Source organism: Argiope bruennichi, chromosome 8 (genome assembly GCF_947563725.1).
Source record: "Argiope bruennichi chromosome 8, qqArgBrue1.1, whole genome shotgun sequence".
NCBI lineage: Eukaryota > Metazoa > Arthropoda > Arachnida > Araneae > Araneidae > Argiope > Argiope bruennichi.
This window is the reverse complement of record NC_079158.1, coordinates 109,842,730-109,865,315: the sequence shown is the minus strand read 5'-3', so window position 1 is coordinate 109,865,315 and position 22,586 is coordinate 109,842,730. Positions and strand designations below refer to the sequence as shown.

Genomic DNA, 22,586 nt, shown 5'->3' with positions numbered 1-22,586 from the left:
GTAACATTATATGTAGGAAAAATTCATAAAAAATATTTTATTAAAGTTTATAATTTTTTTACAAAGTTTAAGCTTCTTGCGGTACTTTTAAAATGTTGTAGTATTGCAACCAAATTTAAAAAAAAAAAATTTTGAACCTAAAATAACCTAATTTTTTTTATCCCTTTTGAAAATAAAAATCAACTTTTCCCCATTATTACCAAACTAAAATATAAAAATAATTTTTAAAGGCCCATTTTAAAATTTCTTAACTTTTTTCCAATTTATTACAAACTTTAAGCTCTTTGCGGCCCTTAAGATGATGTAATATTACAACAAATTTTATTTTTATTTTTTTGAACCTAAAACGCAATTTTTCTCCACTATTACCAAACTAAAATCCAAAAAAACATTTTAAAGACTATTTTTATTTCCCCCTACTGGTCAACCTATCTCTAAACATCTGCAACACATACAGATTCGAATGTTCAAAACCTATTTGCCGATTTGAGGAAATGGTTATGGAATTCTTGAACTCGAAGTTCTTAACTTCTGGACATAACAAGTAATATAGGCATTGGCATGGCTTTGGTGTGGTATGAGTGAGATACATGGGAATTGATTCGAAATTATTTAGCAGTGGTTGTGCATTGTGAAAGGGACAAGCAGTTACACTGAGCATAAAATAAATATTAATAACATTTCGTGTGAGATAGGGAGAAAACAAATGCGGAATTTAAATGTAGTACGTACATACTTAATGTAGTGTATCTACGTTAAAGAAATTGAATATCGATTTCAACAAAAAATATGTATTCTTTTGCAGATTTCTTTCCAAACATGGCTTATCGACAGTGGAGCGGTGCTACTAATTACCACAGGCTTTTAAGCACGTACGTGAACCAGACAACAACCCACGGAATACGTAAGATCACCACAAGTCGGCACCCTGCTCGGAAAGTCTTCTGGATCTTAGTCTTCCTCACTTCGCTGGGTGGCTGCTGCTACCACTGCAGCTACCTCATAGGTAACTACCTCAGCAATCCAAAGGTGACCATAACCCAAGAAAAAGACGCAGAACACGTGGAATTTCCGTCGCTCACAGTTTGCAATCTGAATGTTATCAAGAAGGTAAATAATCAACCTTGGGTAAGCAAAAATCTACTCGATATATTCGGCAATAAAGTTAACCTGGCAATAAATACCGAAGCTCTTCAATTTTTCCCACATGCAAACAGCAAAAAGCCGAAAAATGGTAGGATATCTCTGTTACTAATAAAAGCTAGTGAATTTTGGCGAAGAGTTGGACATAGAGTTACCAAATTTGGAACAACATACTTTGGAAAGTAATAACGTGCACCTTCTATTTCTTTTTTGAAATTTTAATTAATTAAAATTGATCAAAATCATAATGTTTTTTACTGATAATTCCTAAAAATATTACAATATAAGAGTAATTTTTACACTTTGAAGATTTAATAGACCGCGGGTTTCAAAACAGCTTTATTTAGACATGTTTAACAATTAAATTCAGTTCAAAACGATTTTGACGGAAAAAAAAGTAATAACTTCAAATGTTCATAAAATATTTATTTATAAAATAATTCTTATTTTATGGTCTATCACCTTCTAAATTGTTTAGGAAGTATATATATATATATATATATATATATATATATATTCTAAATCAGATATTTCCAATATGTTTTAGTTACGCCGGTTTTTTAACAATGAATTTTTTGTTAATGTTTTATTAAATAAGCAGTTTTTTTCAGAATCTAATAATAATATATATATTTTCTAATTGTGACTTTTTAAGACTAATTCAGGCTTTTAGAATTAAGGAGATTTTTTTTATATTTCATTTTTTAATTCATCTGCGAATTTAATCGGATACCTTAATTCACTTATTAGTATTATTTTTACTTTAGGATTATGCACACCAGTATTTTGAGATGACATCTTTCAGAAGAAATAACGTATCTTCAGGCAGAAACAATTCTACGACCAAAGCGTCTAATACTTGCTACCAGTCAGAAGAAGAGCTAGTGGAGAAAAGTGCCGTAGATTTGAGTGATACGTGGCTTAGTCTCGGAGTCACCAAAGATGACCTATCAGAATATGGCCACAAAGCGGAAAATCTTATCATCCAATGTACTTTCAACAGCAAGGATTGTTTCGGTAATAAGTAAGTGTAACAGAAATCTGACTTATCTTGAGTGTGTCATGACATCTTTACAGCCATTCTGTCACCGTTTTAAACCAGATTAGCGAATTAATTTGAGATTCTGGAGTATTTGAATTCAAATGAGCATGTGCATATTATATTCTTAAGGAAAATTCCACCAAAATTGACGAGTTGGCTTTAATGAGTGCATGATGTAACAGTCAGCATACCTTAATAACAAATAACGACATAGATTAACAAAAAGACAAAGACGACAAAACACAGTCGAGACGTACACAAGTAATACACAATAGTACGTTTAGAACAAATAGCAGCTCATAAGTAGTAATCGGTGGTAAACAACCACAACAGCACACAAAGCGGAAAGATAGAGCGGACTCAGCAGGAAGAGAAAATCCACATAGCTATTCTCAAAAGTCTTTCCAAACGTCTGTTTTTCTCCATTGTCTTCTCGCTTTAGTTGTATCCAACTGCCAACTCACTACAATACGACTGGTTACTCAGCACACGACTCTATGCTGCTTCAATATTTGTCCCCAAGACTTCGCGAATGACTCAATTCTCAACTCACTAATCCCTTGAGCTCCACTCAACATTAAAAACAAATGTAAAAATGTGACGCATTTAACCAGTGATGTTTCGTAGAACGAGTGGCATGGAAACACTGTGTCGTCACATACATGATTAGTTTGTATATCGGGTATCAGTCTGTGTTCAACATTTATTTGAAGACAATCTTTATTTCTGCATGGAAGAGGCTTCGGCTGGATAGTGATGTCGAACATGACTCTGAGGGAATAGAGCAAGTGTCCGTGAAGATTTAATCTACAGGTTTGTGTCTATAATTAAAATTATGGGGCAAGAGGTAGATGGGAACGAACATCGATGAACTGGTTGAAAAATACAGTCAAAACTACCTAAGAGCTTATGGAGCTGTATTTTGTACCACAGCAAAAGGAGTTTGGTCAGGAAAGGAAGAATCAATAGATTGAAGGCAGGAAGAACTTTTCAGTGAAATAAGGAATATATACCGAAATCATATGAAATTATTGTATCTTACTTTGGAAAACATTACCCTAATAAGATGGTAGCTTTAAGCTTTACAAATTCATATAAAAATAATGCTGTATCTCATTTTTACCAAATTATGAAACGTAACAAAAATGTCTTAGATTGTCAAAAACAAATGTCTTTAGACAATCTTCTTGTAAAAAAAAAAAAAAAGCAGTCCTCTCGCTGGTGTGGTGTGGTGTGAAAAGAGGTTTGCCAGTTCAGGTGTCGTCCTCGTCATCTGACCGAGGTTCAAAATTACAAGGTGCGCCCCAAAATAGCCTTAGTGTTGCTTTAAAACGGGACGTTAATATAACTAAATTAAACTAAACTAAACTTGCAAAAAAAGCATGCATTTTAGATAATAAATTACATCATTATAAATTTGAATATTTCATTTCAAAATGGTACTCTTTATTCTGTTTACATGGATTCCTATGTAAAAGTTCTTTTCTATTAACGAATGTTTCACATTACGAGTAAAATTCAGAAAACGAATTCTGCACGTGTAGTGACGTTCCACTGTATGCTTTGTAGCATCATTAGATTTTGAGTTAAAGAACTGCAACTGCAAAAATGCTGTTTTAAATAAATAATGAGGAATTCTTTTAATCTCTTTTATTGGTCATTTAATACTTCTTTCTGATAATTTACAGGCAGAGCAGAATATGCATGAAATTCATTAAAAATTGTCTATTTTTCAGCACAACTTTCCACGTTAAAATTACGAATGTGACTTCGCCTATATTTGGCTTATGTCACACCCTTTCTGTTAAAAAAAACGACACTGATGAAGCAATGACAATTAAAAAAGGAGGAACAACACAAGGTATGTCCCAGTTAAGATATTCTATTTTTTCCCTTAATTTTAAATAAATGAATAAAAGAATAAAATAAAAGTTCATGCAATGCGGTGCAATTGTATAAGATGAATAATGATTAGGCATAAAAGTTAATAAATCGCAAGAGCTTGTGGCTTGTGACTCATTATCCATTTCTATTTGGACAAAACAAAAAAAGCATGTGACTCATTATCCATTTCTATTTGAACAAAACAAAAAAAGCAATAAAAGAAAAGAATTTGCTATATTTTGTAATGAAAAACCTTTCATCCTTTCTCAGATACGTGTAAAAAGAAAAGAAAAAGAAATTTTTAGGTTTTGAACCTTTCAGAGCCTAAAAACCATTATTATATCTGTCTGAACGCGAGAAAAATAAATAAATGCAATTAAAAAGAGTGAATTTGACAAACGAAATGTATGAAGTTTTAGTATTGAATTTGTTAAAATTTCTATTTAATTTTGAACAAACTACATCTATTGAAAATCTGTCTGTTTGTAAGCATGCGAGCACGATAATGAAAAAAAAAAGCAGCTAGATCGATAAAATTTGGCATATAAATGTCATCAAAATTGAAGATATGTATCAAATTTTGCGCCGAATTCGTCGGTTGATATGCATATATATGTATATGTGTATCTGATAACTTTAATACAAAACGCACTAGATAAATGAAATTTGGTATACAGCCTTGTGAGCAAGATTTTATGTCTGTATCATATTGGATCCGAATGGTCAAAAGGAAGACGTTTAAAATGTATAGTCGCTTTTCATTTTTATTTTATTACTATTATACTACGAAGTGCAAAACGCATGGTATTGTGATAAAAAGCGAGAGCTACTTTATGTATGCGTGGGCTGATGCATGGAAACAAGGCAGATTTTTGAACAGAAAGTTAAAAATAATTTTAAACCTGGGGTACTAGTGTGAATTGAAACATACAAATCATTAGCAGGATAAAATATGAAAAAATTGCTTAGAAGCTTATCTCTATGAGCCCGGCAAGCATGAGAATTCCAGTTCCGCAAAGTCCTAACCCGTTTTTCGTGGACGAAAGCAAAATGGAATCGTCTTTTCATTCAGAGAGATAACAGGAGGGGGACACCTACTGAGCTATAAATGAAACACGTGGCCAATTTTTGCCCCCATGGGGTTGCCGTTTTTGGTTTGAAGGAAGGGTTTGTTGTTTCTGAATTTGAACTCGCACGTGTTTCGAAGATTTTAGGAACTTTTTTTTTTTTTGCATTTTATTGTTGCTATAGAATTAAGAATACATTAAAAAAATAAAATAAGGATAAAGTAATTAACCCTCTCGATTCCAGCGGGGCGGTTTGGGGCGGTTTGAGAATTTACCCTATAACATCCACGTGGGGCGGTTTGGGGCGGCTGCTAGCCGTTTTAGGGGAGATGGGTATTAAAAGCGGCTACTCTACTGAACACTCCAGGAGGTCCTCGTTATCTTCGACAATCGCGGCTTTTTCACAGTAGTTTCCCCTATGCCTTAGGGCGGTAGGGGTTGAGGAGGAATTCACTAAATAGGTTGTTGGCTTACATTTTGTATTTTGAAAGGGTTTTAGTTTCTGTTTTCACGTGTTGTTAGCTCAAAATTGGAAAGATTTTATGGCCATTTATAAAAGAAATTTTCCACTGAAGTTCTCTGGTAACGATAAGGATACCGACACGTTGTTTATTTTTCGGACAAGCATCAGAAGCCCTTTTCATTAGTAAGACTATTGTAATGATATAAAGACAAACCATTGCATTGTCAATGCGGCCTATTCACATCGCAGTTTTCTCACAAAATGGGTAGCGACACTTGTTACTATGGAAGGAAGTCGTTTTACACTCCAAGCATCTTATTCTTTCATCAAAGGACTGTCGGAAATTCTGAGGCCGTGTACAAACTACCGCTTTTAAAATAGAATTAAAAGACAAAAAAAAAAAAAAAAAGATTGGGAGTATTCTTTATCGCCCTCTTCAAAGAGTGAGATAAGTTATATAAATACTGAGTTCCTTTATAGAATGCCATTCTGAAAATTTCTCTTCAGTTGTGAATTTCTACTCTTTATTTTATGTACTGTGAATCGGGTGTTTGGATTATCAGAGTAATTTTTCTATTGAAACGCTCATTATTTCTTCATTATGAGTAAAAGAAATCGTGAACACACTGAAGAAGAAATTAAAGCAATTTTACTTGATTCTGACGAAAGTGACAGTGATCTATCAGCGAAGATGATGGTTGGCCAAAAAATGATACTTTAGCTGATCTCTCATTTATTCTAAGCAAAGAAGCAGGAGATGAACGAGAGAGATAGAGATGAGGAGTCAAAAAATGTTATATAATGTACATATTATCAAAAATTTGCAAATGATTCCCACGTGTGGAAATTTAATATGAAGCTTTCGTTCAAAAATTTATCTTGTCTTAACAATACTATAGAAAACTTCACATAACATTTTAAAATCAGAAATTCAGCTTGAAAAATTCAACATGACAGTTCATACTAAAAAAGTAATACTTATGATTAATGTAATTTTAAATGTGTTGAATCTTCATATTTAGTTTATGAAGAATGTAATGTTTTAGAAAAATATTCAGGCTGAAAACTGAAGGAATGTATTTTCGAAATATATTTAGCTGAGTAATTTTTCCCCCGAATTTTATTTCACAAATTTTTGTATTTCATAATTAAATGAAGTTTTAAAAATATGTTATCTCATCTATCGAAACAATTCGATAGATGAGATATATAACGTTTGACGTAATATATTCCCTTGGTAAGAAAAAAATTTTAATAGTTATATTTTAAAAGATTAGTAAAAATGAGTTGCAAAATATATTTTTGGAATTTATATTTACCCTACATTCTTTTTCGATTATTTAATGTAAAAGCAAGAATGCGTAAGGTTTTGGGGGAAAAAATGTGAAAACTTCTTTAAAAATGTAATTAAAGTTCTAAAATTTTTCTCTTAGTACCACTATCGAAAATACAAAATAATATTTTATATTTAAAAATTCAATAAAGATAATCGTTTATACTAAAAAAAAAATGCTACAGACAATAAAAAAAAAAAAATCTAGGCTGAGTGTTAAAAGAATATATTATTTTCGAAACATCTTTCAAAAAGAGCAATAACATTTTTTTTATCCAACGATTGTTTTTATTTCGGTATTAAATGAAGATTTAAAACATTATCACTGAAAAGCATTGACATCTATACTATGTAAAAAAATGTACTAATTGCATTGATATATGTATAATGTATGTTTTACATTACTATGTAAAAATTTTTTACATGGTAATATATGACATATTATTTAATTTTGGCAACAAAAAAATGTAAAAGCCTATTGAGAATTAAATGAAACATAAAGATGTTTTTGAAATTGCTAGTAAAGCCAGTTTTTATTTAAATGGTTTGGAAGCCTAACATAAAACTTACAAAAAAAAAAAAAAAACCCTATTTTCTAAATTATAGAATAAATTTCAAATTTTTTGTAAAAAAAAAATACTCCACAAAGATGATGAGCGAAACACTTCACACTAAAAAATATAAATACATTAGAATAAAACTCTTAAGCTGATGGAAAATGAATCTCGTTGTCGAAAACCGCAAGGCAATTATTCAAGGTAGAGCGTCGACAGTTTTATTACTTCAGAGTGCGGGGGGTAACTGCCCCTCAGCTAGGAAGAGTCCATGTCTTTCAGAGACACGCTGAAAAAGTCTGGATGTTAAAGGGAGTGCCACTTGAAAAGTGCTTGGATGTTAAAGAGTTAAACATAATCCATTATTATCTTCGAATCTCCTTCGGATAGTTTTTTTTTTATCGGAAGTGTATTTTCTTACTTCTGAAGTAGAAAAACATATAATGATAAAAGTAAAGTTGGGATTTTAAATTCGTAGTTTAAAATTAGTATTTTTTTTATTATTATTTTTTAAACCTTTATTTAAAGCATTTGAAAATTATCATGAAGTCTTCAAAGAATGGGAAACTATTTTAGCAACAAGAATATTGAAAATTCAAGCTTGATTTTTTTTATAATTATTAATAAAATAATTTAAATTTACTTATTTATTAAAGTAAAATTGGGCATGCTTTTATTTTATTTTTAACTTACCAATAATATTTTTACAAACTTTGTAGACATAGTGTACTATTAAATAAGGGGTTAATGGCTCCAAAAATTGAAAGGAAACTTCATTAAAAGGTTAAAAAAAACATATAGATAAAATTAATTATTTTGCCAATATAAGATTTAAAATATCTCTAATTACCAAATATCAGAATAATATAGAATGCAATTTCTTAAAATCTCTTCCTTTCTGCATTGTGTATTTAATTCCCTGAAAAACTAATTTAGCAAAGATGATCGCGACGAGTAACTTAACACAATTCTGTCTTCTTTCGCTTCTTCTTAGAAAAGAAAATGTATTTTCATATTAGTACTTAAAGTACATAATTAGAGGGGGGGAAGTGCTCTTGGGATATTTCACAGAAAAAAACAACGCTATCCATTCCTCAAATGATCATTTTATTTATTCTCATAAAAAAATTCTAGTACAGAATCTTGAAGAATTTTTACAGCAATTCAAATTAGATTCTGAATTAAAATTAATATTCTCTATTTAATTTCATAATTTAAACATAATAAATTTTATTCCAAACAGCAAGATTTTTGTATTTGTATAAAACTGAGTTTTTGAAAAATAAGGTAATAAATATATTAAGATTATTTGTACTTTTCGCACGTACGAAGACATTTATCAATCGGTTCATCGTTTTTTAATTATTTTCACAGAAGATCCTTCAAAATTGAAACTGAATACATCAAATTTTACTTTATTTCTAAATTTTATACAGCAATTGACTTTAATTAGCAGCCATCATATTTTTCTGAAATGTACTAATTGCAAAATGGCGAGGAAAGAAACAGTAATTGTTGAAATTTTTATAAGTAAAGAGGAAGGCAATAGATTTTTTAATTGATAAAAATCTTGATATCTTATGCATAAAAGAAACTGAAAAACTCATGGCAATCATAATAATAAAATGTTTAAAAAAATCAAATCATTGAATTTAGATCTTCTTAACTGATAAATAATGTTTCATCAACTTAGTTACTATCCGGCGTGGTCCTTTTCCTTCGCAGGCATAGCACGACTTGAAAAGGCACTCATCAATCTGTCAAAGTTAGCAGACCCTCCATAACGGGTATATGGTGCGCTCGTCACGAAACACTTTTCACCCCTTAAATTCATCTAACCGCCTCAAAGCGTTTGAGTCAGGTCCCTGTTGGACGGGACGATCTCGTGCGTGTTAGGGCTCATAGGGTTAAAGTACATTGATAATAATTCTTTAATGTGCACAATCTTTCGGTTTTGTTGATATTGCCATCGGAGCTCCGAGGAAAATGCTGACCAAAAATGTAGTTAATAAGTTTTCCGACATTTTTGCTTATATATGCATGATATATCAATGTATTCCATGATACATTTTAAGTTTTTTACTGCCCGAATTCAGCCTACAACTTCAGTTTTTTTCCTCTGGTGACGGAAATATTGATTGTAATAAATAAGCATAAATTAATTCTTTATGGCTAAGATAGTAAACTATACGATACTTTGTTAAATTTAGTCCAGTACTTAATCACTTTGTTCCGATTCTTTAAATATGTTCATCCATGATAAAATCGTAACAAAAAAAAACATTATAATTGAAGAAAATTGCCCTGACATTGCGATCTAGAACTACTCTTTATTATAAGTAAGTCTTCTGCTAATACTTTTTACTTTCTCGTAGTACAGAAAAAATATAGTAATCGTCAAAAAAATTTTGAATTCTGGATTTTGTTGAATCTCTACCTTTTAGACCTCCGTGAATTCGAAAAATACATTTTTGGAAAATATCCGTCTGTCTATCTGTGACAAAGATAATTAAAAAACGATTTGAGTTAGATAGTTGAAATTTGGTATATGGTATTTATACCAAGTTGCAAATTCAATCAAATTTTGTGCAAAATCTATACAGAGATAGTGCGCCTGCCGGGCTGTTTGAATATAAGTTAACACTATTATAATTATAAAAAGTAGAGAGTTAGATAGATAAGGGATTGATGTACTGTCGGTCTGTACTGTAGAACCGATATAAAACCGATAATTCAAAAACGCAGTGACTTTAAATATATTAAATTCGGTATCAGAATTCATGACTACAAATCAGTTTTGCGTCAAATTTTTGTTTCAATCGGTTAAGAAAAGCTTGTCTAAAACATGTTTGATTTTTGGTTACTATTAACGCATACCTGGGATTAAATTTCAAATCACTCGTCAAGGATGACGCGATAGATTCAGTAAAAATCTAAATTTACGCCAAAAAATATTTCTTTACTGTTGTAAGCTAATGCCATATAAGGGATTCTCTGACATGGCAAGTTTATTAGAGAGAAAATTTAGGAGAGATCATTTCGACCATTTCCATGACACCTAGGTTTGAATTTCTATTCTTTACAATAAAATGACAAAATCTATGAATGAATGAAATTTACAACTCGCATATCATTCTAAATTTTTTATTAATAAGATTCAATTACAATTTGTGGTGGGGATTTGGATTAATTCCTAAGTCGGAATATTTCTCCGGAAAATAAATAAACGTGTGAATGTATCGATTGATTCTTCCATTTAAATGTTCAGAGCTTCAAGAAACGCTAAGGCATTTTACCAAGAATAGATTTATGCCGGGGTAACACTTGGCCTGTTATAAGATTGTAAGTAATCAGCGCATGCGTAGAAAGGCTGAAAAATGCTGTTCGGTCTGGACAACTACTAAGTAAAAGTACAAGCCGCTGTATTGTATTTTTTTTGTTACTGCGCATGCGTTTGTAGAATTTGGCGGGTTTTTTTTTTTTTTTTTTTTTTGGCGTGAAAAAATTGATTACTTATCGTAGATTAATCCCGACATTTTCTGCTCTTTGTTCTTTGTGATGTGAAATTGCGATTTTTTTTTTTTTCATTTCATTTGCCATTTATTTTTTATAGTTTTCTAAATTTAGGTATATTGGTTTTTTTTTTTTAAATTTTATCATCTTTTTTTTGTGTAAATATCCATCATTTTAATACGATACGCGGTGAAAAGGAAAAATTCAGGGACGCCAAAACGGCAATTTATAACCAAGCATGGAATGTCTGACTCTATCCTATGAAATTGTGGCGAACATAAATCACTCCCTTTCTGCGCATGCGCTGCCTACTGGCCGTCTTATAACTGGCCGAATGTAAACCCGGCATTATTTTACACAAAAAAAGGAATTAAATATGAAAAATCAACAAAACTAGTAGAAGTACCTTTTTCGAGTTGGAAAGAAATATTAAATTCTTGCCGGCCAGATTGCATAGCGGCTAGTAATACAACAATCCTTACAAAGGTTTTACAGCGCAGTTAAGAAATCACATGCAATAGTTACATGCGATTGATTATTGTCCCGATGATTTTTAAATTCTTATTCGCAATTTTTATTTTTAACAATGAAGATTTTTTTCCATCTCTGATCCGATTAAAACGCTTAAATTTAGAAATGTTATGATGAATATTATCATCTCCTTTTTTTTTTTCTTAGGAATTCGTCTCACTTTAAATATTGAAAGATCAGAATACTGGAATTTGATATCCGCAGAATATGGCGTGCGACTGTTGGTTCACCCTCAAGGGACATTTCCAACTTTGCAAAGGGGAGGAATCATAGCCAGTCCGGGACGAAGCGTCCATATTGGAGTCAAAAGGGTAAGTGAGTATTTTCTTCTTTGATATCTAGTACGAAAAATAATAAATTATAGGTCTCAGAATAATTTGCCATTGCCTGCATTATTGTTATCAAAACAATAGATCATATATAGATGTAAAATAATCAAATACGAAAACAAGATTTAAAAAGACAAGGCAACGGGAATATATAGAATTTGTTATATCTATTAATTTCGTCAGCACTTGCTATGCATGCATGTAATTTGTTAGAAAATAAGCAAAATTTTAATAATCATTGAATAACATATTCAATTACTATTTAAACTAGTGGCCTCTACATCAAACGATTTATTTCAATTTAGAATAACTGTAGTCAATTTTTATTGAATAGGGTAAACACAAAATCCCTTTAAAAGAATATCATTATTCATATGCGAAGTTCAGGTTCAAATCTTGGCCTAATCGCCATTTTGTAGATATATTGTTTCATTAAGGGTCGACGACACTTTTTTTCATAAAAACTATTTTTAGAATTATTTTTAATAACATATATTTCCAGAGTTACCAGAAATCTAAAACGCATCTTTTATAATGTTTTATTTGTTATAAGAAAATTATTTTATTTTATATTTATTTGGTATAGGCAAAATTTGAAGTATTTATAACATTACAAAAGTTACAGCTATTATATGTTAACTGATTGTTGAGGCTACAGTTGGAAACGTTATATTCAAAAAAGTATAATAATATGTAATATCAACTCTCAAAAGATATATCAAGTAAATTAACGCATTTCCCATAAATTTCTTTATAGTTTTATGCAAAAAAGGCATTAATATAAAATAACATTGCACATAAATTCCTTTTGTTGTATGAGTTTTATTGTATGTTGTTGTTTGTTCTGAGTATTATTTTTAACTAAATGGAAAATATTTTCTACAAATAATTTATAAAAGCTCCCGAAACCGTATTTTTACAATAATTTATTAATGTATTCAAAAAATGATATGAAATTTGATTCAACATTACGAGTATCAAATAAATAACGAATTTAAAATGATATTACTACTATTAATTGGATTAGCTACATTAAAAATTAAAAAAAACTTTTCAGTATATGAAATTATAGTCTGTGTAATTTCTGTAGGCGTTTCAAGGACACTCGCCTTCCCTACTCTTCACTTTTTCTCCTTCTCCGTTGCCATGGTTTCGACAATCCTTGTTTTTTTTTTCACGCCAGTACGTTTCGGGAATGCCTTACCTTCGGAATAACTTTACAGCTGCGTAAAAAAGAAAGGAAAAAAAAAAAAAGAAAAAAAAAAAAGATTGACACTGTTATCTGCCTCAGCGTTTCGAGGTAGACAACCGGTTAGAGGTAGAAAATGTGATTTTGAACCGCCTACAGAAAATACACAGACTATAGTCTTAATAATTCGTCAAAGCAGACAGTAACACTTTTTTATAATTTCGCATCGTTTAAGACAATATAATAACCAGTCAAATGTACATAACTAGATTATTACTAACTTACAAACGCATTTTTTCAAAGAACACTGAAAGTGTTTCACTTCTTTTACATTTGGTTTTACATCAAAATTTAAGCCTAGTTTTGGTTTCCTTTGAGCTACCGCACGATAACTTTTAATGAAGATACAGCATCAAATAGAAAAGTTGGTTTCGATTAAAAAAAACCCAGCTTATTTATTTAATTAATTGTGACAAAATGTTCATGGAAGTCTTTATACCCTATGATGTTTGTCAGAGAAATTTGAACATAGTGTGAAATTATTTATGCGCTTCACTTATGCATTTAAAAATAACCAGTCATTTAATCTACAAAATATTTACAATAAATAAATAAATATTTCCAGTAAGTCATCAATCTTAATGCGTTTTTGAAATTTTCATAAATTTGCTTTTTTTTTCCCTTCAGAAATTAACCAAACGTCTGCCTGGTTATGAGGGGTCTTGCACAGAAACATTCATGGAATCACCAATAAGAACAAAGTTGAAGTCTTTACATTTAGATTTCGACTTAGAGAATTTGAAATACACTTACGAGGTAAGAAATGAATTTTATTTCCAAATCTCTTTTCAAGATAAGGTCGTGAATCTTTCATATCCTGGCTGTTTATAAAAGGGATTATTTGTCTATAAGGAAAAAAACTTCTGGGTATTTTTTTTTCAATATCTAAATCAAGCCAATTTGACTGGTCATGTAAAAGGTGTCACAAAAGTGACCAAATAGAGAATACGGTCAAACTACTCTCAACAAAATGCAACCTCTGTGAGGGTCTCTTCTTTTCCTTCAAACGGCGATTAATTATGTACTTGAAAGAAAAAAAGGCAAGTCACAATACTAGAATTGTGGCAACTAGAGTATACCGCATATAAATTAAAAGTTTTTATATCCTTTAGTGGTTGTTTCTACAATTTTGTTAATGTCTATTACATTTCTACACAATTTACAATGATATTCTTATTGCTGTTGGGATTTTTTTTTTCTCCAAGAAAATTAATTCTGTTGTATACATTCTTTTCATATTTTTACTGATAAATTTGGGCCGGGATAGCCTGGTTGGTAGGGCGTTGGATTCGCGTCCCTTGGGTTGCGAATTCGAGCCCCACCGGCCGAAGACTCCGCGTGTGTGTCGTGGCTGGCGCACGCATAAATATGTCGTGGTCACAAAGTCCTATTTGTCGAGAGTAATAACACTGGAACCACTGGATCATTGGTGATCGTTCTCTGATTCAGGTCTAAATTACGAGCTGTGGATGAATGAATGAAGTCCGCCCTGTAAAAAAGGTTGTGACGGGTGTGTAACACTATTGGCCTTTGATGGCGCTGCTGAAAAACAAGAGACGCACCCTTGGCTTTAAATTTCTGACTTCTAAAGTCAGGGGCTTGTCTATGACAAGTGCCATTAGAAACAACAACAACTGGTAAATTTATAAAACTTATGGCCAACTCGCTAAATGAGTATGCAAATCAAGCCTTCGTCTGCCAACGAAAAAAAAAAAAATTCCTTTAAAAAGAAAAATAAGAAAAGGATGCTGTGAAAATTTTTGATTTTAAATCCACTGGTTTAGAAAACAACTCGAGGCATTATAGGGGGAGCGTGAGTCTGAAATGAAATGACACGAAATTGGCTTCGCCTCTAAAGCCAGATCAAATCCAAATGCATTGTGTTTGTGGAAGTTCTTATTGAGATATTGTAGTAGTGGCGTATGAAAAGCAAGGAGAACGGTGGATTGAAATTTTTTCATTCTATCTTCATCATATTAGTTACATAAAATATAAGAGACCCAAGAATATTTTGCGGTTTTTCCTAGCATATCCCCTTCCCAGGGCTGGCCATATGGGGGGGGGGGAGGTTGCGCTGGATGCTATGCATCGGAGCCCCAACATGATCAAGAATTAAAATAACGTTCTGAACAATAAATAACTGAACAATGAATATTTCATCTGAAAAATTCGAAATATATAATTGTGCATCATTTAGTCCATAGATCACAAGAACAAATTATTCCTGATTTAGGAAATGACGTCCTTAACAAAATTAAAGACGATATACAAGCCGCCACGTACTACAGTATCCAACTGGATTCTACTCCTGGTATTTCCCATAAGGAACAAATTTCAGTCCTTATAGTCCTATAAACTTTGAAGAGAGAAAATTAACTATAAATGAGTCTTTATAGGGTCTATTGAAGTAACTAAGAAGGATCTCAGAAAGCAAAAACTATTGAAAAGATTAAGCGAGCTTGATTTGAATATTATGAATTGTAGAGATGGGCATACAACGAGGTAGCAACATGAGAAGGAAATATAAAAGTGTGCAATCTAGAATAATTACTCTAAACGCTCATGCAATTTAGGTGCCTTGTCTATCGTAATCTTTTAATTTATTAATTTGCGATGCCGCTTCTAGCAGTATAGTAAACAAAAATTTTTCGATTTTGCAACTTCCTTATTGCTTACTTTCTGCATCTACAAAGAGATGGTAAATTCTACAAAAGTATTTAAATGTTAGTCTTACACCATTATGCGATCTTTTTGTGAAGCCAAAATTGATTCAATTAAAGCAATGTATACAGAGTCTGAACAAATTTTTAATGCCCTAGAAGAATTTATTGAAGCAAATAACAATAATATAGAAGTATCCGAAGCTAAAAGTCTATTGGATTCAATACAAGAAATGCCATTTATTTCATGCTTAATAGTATGGTTTGGAATATTATCTAAAATTAATATTACCAATAAATATTTCAAGCCAAAATAATTATTATTGGATAGTTTAATTTAATTTAGTCAACAAAATAATAACTCAAATTCAAAATTTAAGATAAAAATTCAACACATTTTTAGACGATGCAAAAGTGATACCTCGTAATTTGAATATTTCAGAACATTTTACTAAAAAAGGAATTCGGAAAAGGAAAAGATTATATTCCGAAATAGCAGAGTTGGAAATTATAGAAAACCCAGTAAAGGAATTTAGATACCATTTTTAACATTGTAATTGTTATTGTATAGATTGAAGATAGATTTAAACATATTTTAAATTAATCATTGATATAGAAACTTAAAAAAATATATATAAATTAGAAAAATGTTCCAAAATTTTTTAAAAAAATTTTATAATAAAGATTTAGATAAAAACCTAATCTAGGAAATTGGTTTGCTACGGGATTGGATTTTGAATAAAAGGCATGTAAATAACGCACAAGATATGTTGCAATGCATACTAAATAATAATTATAATGAGTTATTTCTAAATGCTTTAACAATGTTAAAACTTTTCTTTATGTTGAAAGTTACCATAACTAATGCTGAGAACTCTTTCAGCAAATTAAAATTAATAAAGCCGGCGTCCTGGCATAGGGGTAGCGCGTCTTCCCCGTGATCTGGGCGTCCCGGGTTCGAGTCCCGGTTTGGGCATGGTTGTTCTATCTGTGAGATGTGTGAATGTGCCCTCCTGTAAAAAGGGGTTGTGCAAGCGAATGAGTGATGCGTGAGTGGCAAAGTCGTACTCTTGGCCCTAGTTGGCGCTGCTATAAAAAATAAGAGACGTCCCCCTCAGGCTTAAATCGGCTGTCTTTGAACAGCGGGCTTGTCAGTGGCAAGTGCCATAAGAAACAAACAAACAAAATTAATAAAGAATTGTCTTTGATCAGGCAAATGTGCAGAATGCGTAAATGCACTTGCTATAATAAGCATAAAAAAAAATCCTACAAAAAATTGTAATTTTTCTGATGTTATTAATAGCAAAGCAAAATCACGCATTAAGTAAAAATGCAATAGTTTTATATGTTAGTGTTTGTAATTTTTTTACTGTACAAAAAAAGTAATGACCCCAAATGGTTTCTTGCACCCAGGCCCCTTTTTGGAGAGAGCCGGCTCTGCCCCTTCCATCACAATTAGTATCAGCGTTATTGATATTCCCTATTTCTCTACGCCACTAATCGCTTGAAAGGCATGAGGATGAATCATCGGGACAAAAAGGATTTCCGAGCAAATCCAATTAGCAAATCTTTCATTAGTCATAAATTATTGAAATTATTATTTATAATATTGTTACTTGTGTCTTTAAATTTCAGCACTGCAACACGTTGTGCCAGAATACATTGTTATTTTCCAAATGCCAATGTCTGGATGAACAACCAACTAGTGCAACTATAGCCAAATGGAAGTTTTGCAACCCTTGTAACAAGACAGCAGGTAAGGGAATTTCGAGAACGCATTCTTTGTTTCATTTAAGAAATCAAGCAATTTTACTTTAATTATGAACCTTGCATGGTTAAGTGACATTGGTGGAGGAGAAATGAAGTTTTCAACTTTTGAAATTGGAGCCTAAGCTGGAAATTTTTCACCTCCGGTTTAGCATTCTCCTACCCCATCTTCCTTTCCTACCCAAGACTCACTTTCGCTTTATTGATTTATTCTTCGTTTTTTTTTTTGTTTTCCTCTTTCACTATTTTTTATTTGGGTTTATCTTCCAAGTTATTCAGACAGAAACACATTTGCTTTAACAGAAAAGTGTTTTCTTTTATTAAAATCCCCTAGTAGAAAAAAATTGCGAATTCTTTTCTAAAATACAGTTTGGAAAATTAAATTTTTTATGTTATATAGAAAAGAAAAAACTTTTTAAAACTGCATATAAATTGTATTCTCTTCAGGTATATTTTTTGTATCACTATTAATTTCAGAAGTAAAAAATCGCCATCATATAATAATGGCAAATAGCTTTTTTCTATATATGTTATTTAATTGATTATTCAGTATTATGGTATTCTGCAGGACAGCATTTCCCTGTTTTTTCTCAATACATACAATGAATTGTAATTTCTAGAAACATGTATAGATACAAAACTTACCTGTTCCAATCTGCTTTAACCTATTCTTAAAAAAATCTCAATGCAATTTTTTTTTTTTTTTTTTGCAGAAGTTTATAAAATGTATTATATTATTAGTCACACAATTTGAAATTAATTTTGGAAAGCATCGCATTTTTCTTTGAGGTAAAATGCTCTTCAAATAAAAAAAAGGACTTTTCAAAATTAAATTGAATACATTGTTTAGGACCAATCTTGTTTGCTGTTTATCGTGTAATAATAAGCAATTGAGCGTATTGTGCTATAATAAGCAACAGCATTGCGTTATAATTAAAATGAACTGAGAAAATTCCTTGCTATTTTCCCAAACTAATATTTATTTAAATAAAAGAATTTAATATACTATGTTTTAAAAACAGACTAAAAAGCATAAAATAATTTTTCTTAGTCCATACAGATTGTCTCGAAAATTTAAGATTGTGAATTTTAAAAATTCATTCAAAATTTCTTAGCTGATTACATATTCAATATTGTGAACTTTAAAAATTTATAATTATAAATCTGTACGCAAGTAGGTGAAATTATTTTATACTTTTTAGTACATTTTAAAAACAGATGTTAAAAAAACTTTTTATTTAAATATTTATTTTCATTTTTTTTTAATTTGATGTGTGTGAAAGAGTTATATCGAAGAGCTACACCCGATGGCAAAAATTTGTACCGAAAACAATAAGAAAGTGTTTCATATTGCATTGTTATTGAAAGTCTTTCATATTTCATATTGCAAGTCTTTAGCTCACCGGAGGTTAGTTTAAAATCTTTGCAAAGTTTATATCAAACAGACAGACAAAAAACTTAGTTAAAGTTGGTATGTCAAAATAATTTTGATCGTTCTTTCCATCTTTTCACTTATTTGGTGACATTTTTTAAGATTAATATAAATAATTCATTGAACCACTTTTTCAGAATAAGAGGATTAATATGGAGGGCTCAAAAATCTAATCAGTGTAGATTAATAAACATAAACAATCCTTTTCTCTCAATTTTTTTAAAACAATATTGTTACGAACCTGTGATGCTGCTTCCCAGCATAGTTGGTTCCCAGAGCTTGGCGACAAACTTGGCGACCATTTGGTGATTTGGCGACGAATTTGGTGACTTTGTTGCCAAAATAGATTATACCCGAAACATCGAGAATTTTCCCGATCCGTCCAGTAGGAACCGAGTTAAGCCTCGAACGTTCCTGATTGGTTGAGAGGCTTCTAGCCCCGCCTCCTGAGACCTATAAAAGGAGCAGCCTGCAGTTACAGTGTCGTCGGGAACCAGATCGGTAGTCGTAGTCGGAATCGACGATAAAGAACTGGCCTTCCAGAGATTAGCAGAACAGCGACGGAGTCAAGCTAGTGCTGAACTAAGCTGTGCGTTACTGTCTGCAGTAGAGAGTCTTGTTGTATGCTGCACGTGTCGGCTGAAGATAATCGTCTTCTGTGCTGTATATAGTTGTCGTCCTTGTGCTGTCCTGTGTGTCTTCGTGTAAATAAACGTCGCTGTTTTACTTTCTACTGCCGCCTGGTGATTGAGCGTTCTTCACACCATATAATTTCCACTATCCAAACGAATCCGGGAAATTTCGCAACAATATCCATTTTTTAAGCGTTCATCTACAATTGCGATACAAAGACAGCGAACTGAACACATCGGCAACTGATAATTTTAACAATTAAGAAACATCTGCTTTATGAAAATCATAGTCAGAAAAATCAAGGCTGTTATTACCGCCAGCTAATCTAGTCAGTAAGATTAAATAGAAAGAAAAAATAACATGTTATAGTTCATATCAAAGAAATATATATCGAAAAATATATGATATGATTAAAGTTTATAAAACACCTTTAATTATTTAGAAAATTATTTACCATAAAAAAAATCATAAAATAGGGTCCCTTAATTATCTGTTATCCCGAGTCCCCCAAGTCTGCAGTTATGTTGGAAAAACCTTATTTATATTTATCAACTTCTGAGTCTTCCGTTACATATATAGTTAGATTCTTATGATTTGCTTACGCCTGTTTATGATTAAGATATGTTTACTGCTTGATTGCATTCTTTCGTGCATGCAAAGGAGAAATTGCTTCGCAATTGTTTGATTGCTACCTCAGAATCTCGTTCGCACCTTGTTTTCACACATTTAGAATGAATATTCTTCATTACTGTGCATTATATATGAATGGATATTACTTATTTTCAAAACCTAATGCTATTATTATGGCACCTTCCCTGTTTGTGTTATACACATTCGTTTCTTGTTATGATACTCTGACTAAGCCTTTTATCTATACATATGGAAATCAGTCGTCTGTATTTTATTCAAAAATATATTTTGAAATCGCATGAAAGCTCAGCTATAATTCCCCAATATTTATTATTTCTTTAATTTTTTTTCGTCTAAACCAGATCTTGAAACATCTACAATATTTTGAAACATTTTTAATAACATTTTCGCCCAAATAAGAAGTTGTTTAAAAATAACGTATAAAACTTGGTATTTTTACTTGCCACAATTCCAATCAAAATTTAGGAATAAATAATTCGAATCTTAACACATATTTGAGTGTTTCCTTATAAAAAAGTAATGTTTATTTCGTACTGTGTGTTTTATTGTTTACGACATAACTGAGAGAAAGGTAGAGGGGGGGGGGAAGGACCATGCAAATTTTTATAAATTTACCGACCAAAAATTATGTATATCATTTGAGTGAACTCTTTACGTAAATTCGTCTTACTGAAAGATAAAAGCCAATGTGATGCCAAACCTATTGAAATAAAATTACTATATATTAGTTTTTTTCTAACAAAAAAAGCATTAAAAACATTATTCAACTGAAAATTACGTATACCAATGACTCTTTATTCGAGCACGCAATGGCTTTTGATTTGATTTGCGTTTCTTGTATCAAAACATGCAAATTAGTTCTATTGTATAAAAGATATTCTACAACAACAAATCATAAGTATCTTTTGCTTTGGATGAAATCTGAGATCCAATTGTTGTACTGATGCTTCAGTTCAAAGTATTCTCCAATCTGAAAGCTCCGAATAGTATTGATATTAACAAGACTATAAATGAAATTGCACTAATTGCATCATTAGTATGAAATTAAGAATATATTTTGAGTTTGAATTTGAATGTCAGTTGTATTGAATTTCCATGTAATAAGCTAAATATATCTTTCGTGAGTATGTATTAATGGCGTTTGACTGAACATCTTGGATCTAATCACATTGCATCGGAAAATTATCAGCATGTTGTGCATTATTGGACTAATCGTTTTAATATTTGTCTAGAGTTCCAAAAACTTCTATGTATTTTACCATCAAACCATTATTTACTGTCAAAGGCATTAATATTGTTTTAGATCAGATTGAAGAAAGTTATTTAATTACTAAGAATATATTTCTCACCCAATAGTGACAAGGGCAAGTATTCGACTCGTTTTCGTGGACAAATCAGCTTGTTTATTGCCAAGCTAACTGTGATATCGTTTGCAAAGTTGTAATATTTCTTTCTTTTCATTAAGTGTATTTTTCAGAAAAGCTATTTCGGTGTTTGTATTCAGCTGAGTAGAAACCAGCGGCAGCAATAGCGAAGATATATTTTATCTGAAATATTAATGTTCAATTTATATCAAAGCAGCTAAAACTCTGCTCTGAAGAACCTTCGAGAGACAAAGTTCTTGTGCACAAAACTCTCCTTATCAAAAGAAAGAAAAACAGAAAGAAAAAAAAAAAAAAAGGGAAAATTTCTCAAATTCTTTATTTTATTTTAAGCATATATTGCAACCGTTAATTAAATAATCTGATTGATTAGAATTAAAGAAACGGATTTCATATTGAACCATAACAATGACATTTGTTCTGCTTAGAATATGAAAATGGCGGATTGAAGTTGTGTAGTATCTACTTATTGTCATTCTTATTTGGAAGTTGGGAATAGCAGCCTTTGCAGCTAAAGATCTCAAAACCCCGTTCAATCAATCAACCAGTATTCAAATTCTTTATTATTTATCGCTGGTTTTTAACAAGGAACCAAAACTTCTCTAAAAAAACAGATCTTTATTCAAATATAAGTCGTCTCTCTTTCTATAAAGGAATGAAAAACAATCTTACCGTAGAATATTCTAAAAGCTTCTAAGTGATTAACATCAATTTTTATATGTTTTTATTTTCAATTAGTTTTAACTTGAAACACCAAAAGTAGCATCTTTTCTTGATTGTTTGAAAAATTAAATTTTCATTTAGTTATCTATGAGAAAAAAAACAATGGCTTCAAAACCTTTAAATACAACTAAATAAAATTTTACATAAAACAAAATTGTGTTTCAAACCAAATTCTAAACTCTATGTATTTAGTGATTTTACAGGGATATTTTTTGCATACAACACCGGTA

General features: G+C 31.1%; 1 protein-coding gene across 1 annotated transcript in view; it reads left to right on the top strand.

Annotated features, from left to right (window-relative positions):
• Nucleotides 1-819: 819 nt before the first annotated feature.
• LOC129980721 (degenerin deg-1-like) overlaps nt 820-22,586 on the top strand; it is a 46,491-nt gene continuing 24,724 nt past the window's right edge. The window contains exons 1-6 of the mRNA XM_056091104.1: nt 820-1,128; nt 1,911-2,167; nt 3,922-4,046; nt 11,678-11,841; nt 13,736-13,864; nt 17,404-17,524. Coding sequence (XP_055947079.1) covers nt 820-1,128; nt 1,911-2,167; nt 3,922-4,046; nt 11,678-11,841; nt 13,736-13,864; nt 17,404-17,524 — 1,105 coding nt within the window. The remainder of the gene's footprint in view (nt 1,129-1,910; nt 2,168-3,921; nt 4,047-11,677; nt 11,842-13,735; nt 13,865-17,403; nt 17,525-22,586) is intronic.